This window comes from Pseudopipra pipra, chromosome 2 (genome assembly GCF_036250125.1).
Source record: "Pseudopipra pipra isolate bDixPip1 chromosome 2, bDixPip1.hap1, whole genome shotgun sequence".
Taxonomy (NCBI): domain Eukaryota; kingdom Metazoa; phylum Chordata; class Aves; order Passeriformes; family Pipridae; genus Pseudopipra; species Pseudopipra pipra.
Genome location: NC_087550.1, coordinates 102,549,483 through 102,560,255, shown reverse-complemented (window position 1 = coordinate 102,560,255; position 10,773 = coordinate 102,549,483). Strand labels below are relative to the sequence as shown.

The 10,773-nt window shown below is 42.0% G+C and overlaps 1 protein-coding gene across 1 annotated transcript; it reads left to right on the top strand.

The window, feature by feature from the left end:
• Positions 1–297: 297 nt before the first annotated feature.
• On the top strand, positions 298–8,650 carry RBBP7 (RB binding protein 7, chromatin remodeling factor). The gene is made up of 12 exons (XM_064646687.1): positions 298–448; positions 726–870; positions 2,796–2,938; positions 3,390–3,563; positions 3,875–3,990; positions 4,555–4,715; positions 5,145–5,271; positions 5,361–5,438; positions 6,017–6,093; positions 6,529–6,586; positions 7,099–7,209; positions 8,008–8,650. The coding sequence occupies exons 1-12, from the start codon at positions 433–435 to the stop codon at positions 8,074–8,076; spliced, it is 1,275 nt and encodes a 424-aa protein (XP_064502757.1). The 5' UTR covers positions 298–432; the 3' UTR covers positions 8,077–8,650.
• Positions 8,651–10,773: the final 2,123 nt, after the last annotated feature.

The following is a 10,773-nucleotide window of genomic DNA, read 5'->3' as shown; positions in this document are numbered from 1 at the left end:
CTCGGCCCCTCCTCGGCCGCTCCTCGGCCCCTCCTCGGCCCCTCCTCGGCCCCTCCTCGGCCGCTCCTCGGCCCCCCCTCGGCCCCTCCTCGGCCCCTCCTCGGCCCCTCCTCGGCCGCTCCTCGGCCCCTCCTCGGCCCCTCCTCGGCCCCTCCTCGGCCGCTCCTCGGCCCCTCCTCGGCCCCTCCTCGGCCGCTCCGCTCCGCCCCAGCCCGGCGGCCCCGCTGGGGGCCGGGGATCTCGGGGCGGGGCAGGGGCGGTCCCCCGGCACCACCGCCTCCCGACAGTATTTGCAGGGGTTCCTCAGCTCCCGCCCCCTCTACTCTGCTCCTTCCCTTCCCGCCTCCTCCGCTCCCTCGCCGCCCGCCTCCTCAGCTCCCTTCCCGCCCGCGTCCTCCTGCGCTGAGCTGGCGGCGCTGGGTCTCACCCGACATGGCGTGCAAGGACGGTAGGAGACCTCTCCCTCCTCCCCCGTCCGTGTCCCCGGCCGGGCGGTGGTGTGAGGGTGCGTGTGCGCGGGAGTGGCGGAGCTGGGGCGCTCCGGGATTCCTCCCGAGGAGCTTCCGCGGGGGTGGAGCGGCTGCACTTTTCCTGCCGCCAGCCGCCCTCGAGGGCCCTGCGGGACCCCCACTCCTGCCCCGTCCCCGCCCTGGGGTGGCCCGGGCCGGGGCGGCACCCCGCTTCTCCCCTCTCCGTGCCTCAGCTCATCCCTTCCCTTTCCGCAGTGCTGGAGGACACGGTCGAGGAGCGCGTAATCAGCGAGGAGTACAAGATCTGGAAGAAAAACACCCCCTTCTTGTACGACCTGGTGATGACACACGCCCTGGAGTGGCCCAGCCTCACGGTGCAGTGGTTGCCTGATGTGACCAGGTGAGAGAAGGCAAAAGAGGCCGGAGAAGTGCCCGGGAGGCGCAGAGCTCAGCGGGAGCTGAGTCTGTGCAGCTCCTTGTCCCACTGCGCCTTTTCTGTTAACCATGTCTGCTGAGTAACATGAGGGTAAAATCCAGGCCAGATCAGAATAATTTGGGTTAGGCTACCCTTTATGAGCTTGTAACACTTTATTTTATTTACAACTTTAAAAACCCCTTTGGTATTCAGAAGCATTGAGGAAAAAAGTCACAAGCTGATACTTCACAGAACTCTAGTTTAGCCTAGCAGAAGGTGTTGTGAGGTGTGAACAGAGAAATCTTTCTCAGTTTATTACTAAATAAGAGATCTAGCACTCATATGTAGTTAATTCTTATCAGAGAAATCTATCTACTAAATTAGCTTGTTCTTGAAGACCATTTTTCATCCTGTGCTACAGATTACTATTCTATCTAAGCTGTAGTATCTGTCTCCGATACTTTTTAAGTCTGGACTAGTCTATTATTCTAAAACTGATTCTTCAAGTCTAGCTTTTGTCCCTGGTTCATTGTTGACTTCACACATACTAAGTTTACCATTCTTCCACCTCCCTTGAAAATCGTGGGCTCACGGGTTAATTTCTTAAAGAATCGTGAACATGGGGATAGAATCTGTTCGTGTGCCAGCCACCATAGAACTTAAATTGTTGCAATAACCACTTAGGGCTTCACTGAGGTAGTGGACAAGGACTGGGTCCCATGTGGTGGTGTAGACTGGATGCAGCTAGGCTTTAAAATATCTTTTGTGTAAACTTCTTGCAATTACCAGAGGATGGTCTCTTTCTTCTATACAATTCCATCAAATATATGTGATGTTTTAGTTGGTGGTTAGATGATCACTTAGTTTAGTATACCAGAATGTTTGGAGATGATGATGATATGTGAGCTAACTATTTGTGGCATGGAGAAAATGAAGTGGGGATTTGAGGTTGTGGGGCCCTTATGAGGAACACTTCTGCTTGCCTCATATTTTGCAGATTGACTTAATATTCAGTTTAAAACCTGGTATTTCCAATTATCCAGTGTCAAAATATGTAAGCCATTTAAGGCAAGGACTGCCTCTTTGTATGGCACCTGACATGATGGGACACCTGTTCCTGATGCAAGTAAGTGCATGTGCATTGCGTGTTTCTTGTGTTGTTTTGTATTTTTGCCCCTCTACACTTGGAAGTGGTGTAGTAATGCCTGGTGGTATTAAAACATTGTGGTTTATAATTGCCCAAATGATTCCTGAATACTTGGATTCAGGCAACATAATTAGTTTGTTGCTTTCAAGAATGCAGAAATTGCTTGAGTTTGACTGCTCAGATTTTTACTTTCAGAGATAAATGACACTGTCCATCAGCCTGTTATTTTTAATTAAATGTTGCATTTAACCACCAGAAGAGAAATTTTATTCTAGTTAAGTAGGATTTGTACAGTATTAAAAAATGAGTGTCTGAAATAAAATAACTGGTAAAAGCTTCTAAGAGAAGTAACTAAAATAGGTTGCTACTTGTCCCCTCAATATTTGTGTTTTATGAAAAGTCATACCAGTTGTTTCCTAAATCAATACTGTGAGACTGCTAGGGAAATTAGATACAAGTAGATATTGGTGTTACCTTTAACTGCTGTGCAAACTGTAACTATCCCTTTCAAGGCACAGTGACAATGTTTACTGGCTTGTTTTGTCACTCTACCCTTGCTGGTTGTATTTTTGGCTTGCTCATGTCAGAATCTAGTTTGCTTTATTGTGCAAGTCTTTGCGACAAAGGGAAGGATTTCTTACACGAGTATCTCTTTTCTAGCTCCCTGAAGAGGTACGGATCTTGAGGGCTATTGATGCTGTAGCTATGAAACTTCTGGAACTGAGCACATCATTTTATTCCATGCATTTATTATTCTAAACAGGCCAGAAGGAAAGGATTATGCTCTACACTGGCTGGTTTTGGGAACGCACACGTCTGATGAACAGAACCACCTGGTTGTTGCCAGAGTCCAGATTCCCAACGATGATCAGTTTGATGCTCTGCAGTATGGCAGTGAGAAAGGAGGTGGGCATTCAGCATTCTTAGATTCTGTTTTAGCAATATCATTACTAGTTGTTCTCATAATGATATTCTGACTTTCTGTTAAATACTAAAGTGCATGGATGTATCCTTACCAGTCCACACTAATTCTAGATCATTAACTGTGACTAAAAGAGGAAACTTTGTTTCAGAAGAACTCAGGTAGCATTATGATATACAATCCCTACTAGAATTTCTACCAGCTTTGTCAGTTGTGATAAAAGCTGGTACACATCTACCTCAAATAGAAACTAAAGTTCTGAAAGAGGATTCCAAATATCAAAAGTGTGTCACATGGTGCGAGTCTTTCCTAGGCTTTCTTGTGTTTGATAGGATGCTTACCACTGTTTCTTGGAGTGGGGAAGATGCTGTGAAATGCTGCTTGAGGAGTCTAAAATAATTGATGTGCTAAACGAACATTTTCTGACAAATGTAGAGTTTGGTGGCTTTGGATCTGTGACTGGCAAAATCGAAATGGAGATTAAAATTAACCATGAAGGTGAAGTGAACCGTGCTCGTTACATGCCGCAGAATCCCTGCATAATTGCGACAAAAACACCGTCTGCTGATGTGTTGGTATTTGACTACACTAAACATCCATCAAAACCAGGTGGGTCAGGCTCCTCAAAGTTAATCAAAATGTCTCTTGTTATCAAGGGCTAAGCTTGTGTTTAACAGTGATTGGGAGGATAGTTGATGGATTCTGGAATCTGCATGAGAAGGCCCATATCTTCAATGACTTTAACTGGGTGGTTATCCTCAATGTCATAAGAGAATCTTGACAGAAGTAGCAGAACCTCTGAAGAGGTTCAAATATAAAATACAGTTATTGCAACAGAAACAAAGTTCTTGGGTGATAATGATATTCTTTTGGATTGATGTGCAAGGTGATACTAATGGAAGGAATTTTCTGTCTTTCAGACCCAAGTGGAGAGTGTAATCCTGACCTTAGATTAAGAGGGCACCAGAAGGAAGGCTATGGTTTATCATGGAACTCAAATTTGAGTGGGCATCTTCTCAGTGCATCAGATGATCATGTAAAACCCTCATCTTTTCCCCCACTTAAAGAACCCTAACTCCTCCTAGTTTATGATATAATAGATAATTGGAAAAAATCTGGCTTAGTGCAGCTGTGTATTGTTATGTGAGAAAGTTCTCACATATTGTAATTATATTCCTAAAGGCTGTCAGTTGGCTTTAGGCTGTAATCAACACGTTCTTTTAAGGTTCTTGATGAAGTAAGAACGGAATGTTTTTATAGTTGTCTGCTGGTAGAAGCCCCTTAAACTGGGTTGGATGGAGACCATAAATTAGTAAGACTCTCAAGAATTAATTGAACTAATTGCTTATAAATTTCTTTGCGAACTTTAAAAGTGTAAATTACTTTTGTGACCTTACGAGTAATCCGTGGACCTTGAACTTACAGAAAACTGATTGATAACTTAGCTTTCTTCTCACTTATGGCACATTAAGTGTTTCTTTTCAAAAACAAAGAACTGCTTCAGTTTCTCTCTCTGCTTATAGGTAGAGTGTGATTGATTATTTTTTGAAAGATGATACATTCAGAGTCTGCATTTCAATAGATTGTAACTTACTTACAGACAGTGTGTTTATGGGATATAAGTGCTGGACCAAAAGAAGGCAAGATTGTGGATGCAAAAACCATCTTTACTGGGCACTCTGCAGTAGTAGAAGATGTGGCATGGCATCTGCTTCATGAATCTCTGTTTGGATCTGTAGCGGATGATCAGAAGCTTATGATGTAAGTTGGGGTTAGGAGGTTTTTACGTAGTGCCTTCTGTGTGCTGCTGGTGTACCTAGTGCAGAGCACTTGGATTAAAAAAAAATCTGAGTTTTGGAATCATTTCATGTAGCCCTTTTAGGCAATTAACTACAGTAGTGGTGCTGAATCACTGAAATCTACATGCTATTTAATGTTTCCACCTCATTTGAAAAGAAGTTGTAACTAATATCTATGTCAGCTTACTGATGTGAGCTGCTCATGTACAACAGACACAAAATACGGAAGGTTTTGGAATGAAACCTGTAGCTTCAGAGTTGGATTTAGAATAATGTTGTCTACTTATATTAAGGTGTAGTGAAAAAGAACCTCCTGTAAAAACTTATGTTTATTTGCTCTCCCTCTTTCCTCCTTGCCCCTAACCCTTCCCCAAACCCTCCACTGCAACAGTTGGGACACAAGATCTAATGCCACATCCAAGCCAAGTCATTCCATAGATGCTCATACAGCTGAGGTCAACTGTCTGTCCTTCAATCCTTACAGCGAGTTCATTCTGGCAACTGGTTCTGCTGACAAGGTTTTTACTCATGTATAGTTTAAATTCTGAAATATTCTAGATGAAAGCCATTATAATAAAACCAATTTCTTGTTACTTCTGTCTGCCAGACGGTGGCTCTATGGGATCTTCGAAACTTGAAGTTGAAACTCCATTCTTTTGAGTCTCATAAAGATGAGATTTTTCAGGTGGGTAAACTTCTCACAACCTGTAGAAAAAAACCGAGAAGAGTACTGACTTGGAGAAGAACCTGTAGATTTGTGTTCTTGTAACACAAATAAGTCCGTTGAACCCAAATTCCTTATTTTATGTTTAACAATTACAGACAGTAGCACATAGTTTCTTTCTGGCTTTCCCCACTTGACTTTGAGGCAAGTAGTCAACAACTGACTGCTAAAAAAATACTGGGCTTTTGCAAGTACCTTCAGTACAGGTAGAAGGTTTCTCTAAAATGATGTGCTATAGAGAGGACTTGGGTTCAAACCTAATTTTGTGAATTCTGCCTATTTAGTTAGATGCAAGTAACAGTGATTTTTTTAGACATTTCATAAAATATGGTAAATCTGTAACAGTGAAATAACGTCTTCTCAGTTTGAGAAATCTTAAGACTTGAAAACAGTCTGTTTGAGCTATTGGATATCCTTTGTGCTGGAAAAAAATTACTTATGGAGTATAGTTGTTGAAAATTAGTGGCCAGGGTGCTGGTTATTCAGGTTATGCTTTAGAAATCAGTAGCTGCTTCTCTTAAGTTGTTTTCTTTCAATAGGTTCACTGGTCTCCTCATAATGAAACAATTCTTGCTTCAAGTGGTACTGATCGTCGGCTTAATGTATGGGATCTAAGGTGAAGAGCAGTTTCTTTCTGTTAGTATATATGAACAGATGGCAAAAGAAAAAGGGCTGCAGGCCTGCATTATTTGGCAGATTTGATTTGTGCTGTTCTCTAGCCCTGCTTGTTTGCCTACCTCATGCCTGGTCTTTTGTGTTTAAATAGAAACAGAACAGTTCATCTAATGTTACTTGTCCATCAGGATTTCTTGCTAATAGAATTGTTAGTAATAAATGACTTCTGCCTCCATGTGTTTCACAAGTTAAGATTCCATTTCAGTACTGACAGTGCTAAACAGTTGATGTTTTATACCTGAGGCTTATAGTTATTTCACACTGAGAAAAACCAGTAGCAAAAGCAAATACTGGAAACGAAGGCCAGGAACTGTTCAGTTAAGCAGATATAGAATGCAATTGTCATTAATAATAAGTATGAACTATTTTCTTACAGTAAAATTGGAGAAGAGCAGTCTGCAGAGGATGCAGAAGATGGGCCTCCTGAGCTGCTGGTACACTTTTGTTCAGGTTTCAGTGCGCTGACATGTTGTGTGGCAGCATGATGCCCCGACACTGTGCTGCTAAAACTGCAGCAGTTCATAAATCTTTTCACCTCCCTGTTTTCCAATCCATTGCTCTAACTTGCTCTAGGCTTCCTCTGTTCGATTCTGAAGGTTTCCCCATTTCCTGTGTAACTCTGGAAATGCTCTTAGAGGTAATCAGTAGGAAACATGGCTGGATTTCACAGCCCAACCTTCTGTGAAGAGGCACCGTTTTGAGGATGTCATTTGTTGCTATAATAATACAGTCTCAGATGCTCTCTCAGGAACTGCATCTGTGTCCATAAGCAATGAATGGGAAGTGGTTTCACACACACCTTCCTTATCTCTGTATTGTGAACCTCTAGTAGCAAGTGTTTCTGTGTGTAGTCATTAGCATGATGAATTTAACTTCAGAATCTTGGGTTTTAACAGATTTCTTTGGAGTTGAAATGGCTTACTGAAGCTTGTGGGTTTTTTAACAGTTTATTCATGGAGGACACACTGCCAAAATTTCAGACTTCAGTTGGAATCCTAATGAGCCTTGGGTAATCTGTTCTGTATCAGAGGACAACATAATGCAGATATGGCAAATGGTGAGTGTCACAACAGCTCTTGAGTTGCTCTGAAGCTTGTTGCATAAATGAAACTGAAAAGCTGCTTCTTCTTAGGGCAGCTTGTGCCTTCAAGGACTGAAAGTACTGTCCCCTGTTACTCTCCAGTCAAACAATGTAAGACTTTAAAAAGAAAACCAAGACTAAAACAACTTGAATAAATGCAACTACTAGTTAATTCTTGAGTCCAAGTCTTAGGTACTAGTTAATATTAAGAATAAATGTGGCAGTTGCAAACTTATAGCCAATATTAGCCAAGACTTCCTTTTTTTCTCCCCTCCCCCGTATGTTGGCTGTGAAGCAAGATGTCTTTTAACTCACCCATTAGTTCAGATTACTTTACATTATAGGAGACTGATCAGCTATCTTATAAATGGGGAATAAAGTAATTTGGGAATAAATTAAGTTAAAAAATTGTAGTGGACTTAAATGTGTGTCACAAGTCAGGCTTCTGCTTTTTTAATACCTCGTTTTGTGTGTTCAGGCTGAGGTTGAAATAATTCCAAATAAAATGTTCATAGTAAGGCTAGTGGTTAAATAGCTAATGATTATGATGTTGAAATAGAACAGTGCAAGAAAGCAACTGCCAAAATGTAGCCACTGTGTGCACATTCCTAAATTTGGCTGCCCTTCAAGAAAAGGCAGGGAGAAGGTCCCTTCAAGGAGGGGATGATGGCTGTGCCACCTTGGTATTATCAAAGTTTTTTCTATATGAAGTTTAGAAGATTGTTTAAAAACGATTGTGTCTACCACTTGTCATGTAATGTTTTGTGTCTTCAGGCAGAGAACATTTACAATGACGAAGACCCAGATATAGCAGCAGCTGAACTGGAGGGTCAAGGAATATAACTTTTCTTTCTCAAGGAGCTACTGGGAGTGACATGATAATATAATTCAACTACTGTATACGTAAAACAAAGCCCCTAAGAAAAAACAAAGTAAAACAAAATAAACAAGCACTGGGCAGAAGCTGTACATCAAAGCAAGAATATTCTTAATTGGGTAAAAAAAGCTTGTATAGTAAAATTTTTGTGGGATACCCTTGGTTATTTGCGCACTTTGAGCTGTTGTATACTGTACAGCAAATAGCTTTAGAGAAAGTAAGAATGACTTAATAACTATGTCTATATTTTTAAACAAACTTAGTTGGTTCCTGTAAATAAGACAGTCAAATCCTCACTCTTCACACAAAGTGTACCCCCCCCTTTTTATTAATATGTAAAAAGAGCTTTTTGCTTTTACACACCACTTTTGGATTGGCTTTGCATAAATAAAATTTATTAAAAAAAATTTGATGTGTTTAATGTGCACTGACATAAGGTGAACACCTTTGTGCCTGAATATAATTTATCTGCTGCATGGTGATAAAGGTATGTGTTTTTCTAGTTTATAACTTACCCTACAATTAAATGTCTGGAATGATGAGAGTTGTCTTGATGCAAAAAAAAAATTGGAATAGGTAATTTGACTCCTTCACAAAGAGAATGGGTATAGGAAGAGGTCTAGGGAATCCATGGGCATGTCCAGTAAATCTCCTGTGAAGTTCAAGTATAAATCTTGAACAGAAGCAAATAACTTCTTTGGGTTGGGTGATTAGTGGTTTATTTTTGTTTGTTGGTTTTTGTTAGTATTTTTGGTGGGTTTTGTCTGTGTGCGTGTGTTGTGGGGGTTTTTTGAGTGGTGGTGGAAGCATGCCCTTCAATATTTTCTTGTCATAGGTGCTAAGGTGCCAGTGCCCTCTCAGTGAATTGGTGTCACCTGTATTTGGTTAGAGCCCTCTTGTAGCTTTTTTTTTTTTGATTAAAATTGAGGCAATTGGGCAGGTGTCTAAAATACATTAATATCTGAACAAATACGAGAAACATACAGTTTGCTTCTAAACCTCTGGCTGTCTGAAAAGGTGGAGACTTTGGACTGTGTAGAAGTAAAATTTCTCCATATTTATTATGGACCTACAGAGAAGTTATGGATTACCTTGGGAGCTGTCAGTCAGACAAATCTAAGTCAGCATCTAACTGGAGTTTAAATTAAAGCTCTTAGTTACTTAAGACAGGTCTTAATAAATGAATTTCTGACTGTCCTGATCTTCCTGCTCAAGCTGAAAAAGGAGATGACTGTGGTGACTGATACTGAAAATGTGATTTTTGTTGTTCAAAATGTTATTCTCTTGACACATACCTTGCTTTCTTCTCCACGGAATTGTAGCAAGTTAGTAGGCTACTAGACTCAAGCTGCATGTCTGAAGCTTCCTGTACTGTGTCTAACTGGGATGGAGTGCATGTCCATCCCAGAAGTGTATGTGGTGCTGGATGTTGTTTGGATTTATGGCTAGAATGGTGTTGATAAGGCACCTGTGTCTTGGCTTTTGCTGGGCAGTGCTGACACACCACACCATGCAGGCTGGGGTTGGGCACGAGGTGGGGAGGAGACACAGCAGGGACAGCTGACCCAAACTGTCCAAAGGGATATTCCTTGCTTTAGGATGAAGGGGGCCTTTTGTGGTGGCCATTGCTTGGATGCTGATAGGCCCTTGCCTGTTTCTGGGAGGTAGCAAGTGGTTTCACTCCCCCCTCACCCACCTATGAAACTGTCTTCCATCTGTACCCATGAGATTTTCTTCCTATTCTCTCCCCCACCCTCCTGGGGAAATGGAAGTGACAGCAAGTGAAAAGCATTAAACATGCTGAGTTCAGAGATGGTTTTTGGTCAGGCCCTATATTCCTTTGACAGTCATTCTGACACATGCAGCTCTTGAAAAGTAGAAAATGAAGATATCAAAGACCTGACTTACTGGAAAAACAAAAGTGCTTCCCACAGAGCACATTGGTGGCTCCTTCTGTTACAGATAGAGCAGTAGTCTCTTACACAACCCCTCCTGATGCTGGTGTTTGTCAGTGCTCACTTCAAGGAGACCTACTGGCTGCTTGGCACCAGCACATAAGCACAGCTCATCCCTAGAATTGGTGATTCCAGCGTTGTGTGTCTGTTGTGGTTGGGGTTGTTCACTCAAGTCTTCTTACTGCCTCACTAACTGAACGGGAGTGGGAAGGTGGAGTGTACTACTTGCAGTGCTCTTCTCATTGCTTTTCTAATGCTACTTATTTTTAATTTCCTGCCTGATGTTGCTAGGACCCCCCCTGCTTTGTAGGCACTGAGTCACCATGCAAAGACTTGTGTCTCTCCACATCTTTTTTAAGAGTGGTTCCTATTAAAGTGATGCAGGTAGGTGCAAAAGAATTTGAACATTCCCCTGGAAGGTTGAGATGCTGTTGGGAGTTCAGGAGATAGGTGGCTGCTGGGCAAAATGTGCTAAACAGCATGAAAGATCAAACCTGCCAAAGGACAGTGTGGCCACTACTTGATTAACCATGCTTTGGTCCAGCTGGTATTTTTGGGTGTAAAAACACTAAGATGCCATGCACGGGAAGTGTGGTGTTTAAAGTCACCACAGTCATCCTGTCACTCTTATGCCCTTGTGAAAAGTCTCTCTTTGACACTGACACTGTGAAAAGTTTGTTGGTGTTCTTGAGTTTCTTTACTGAAACA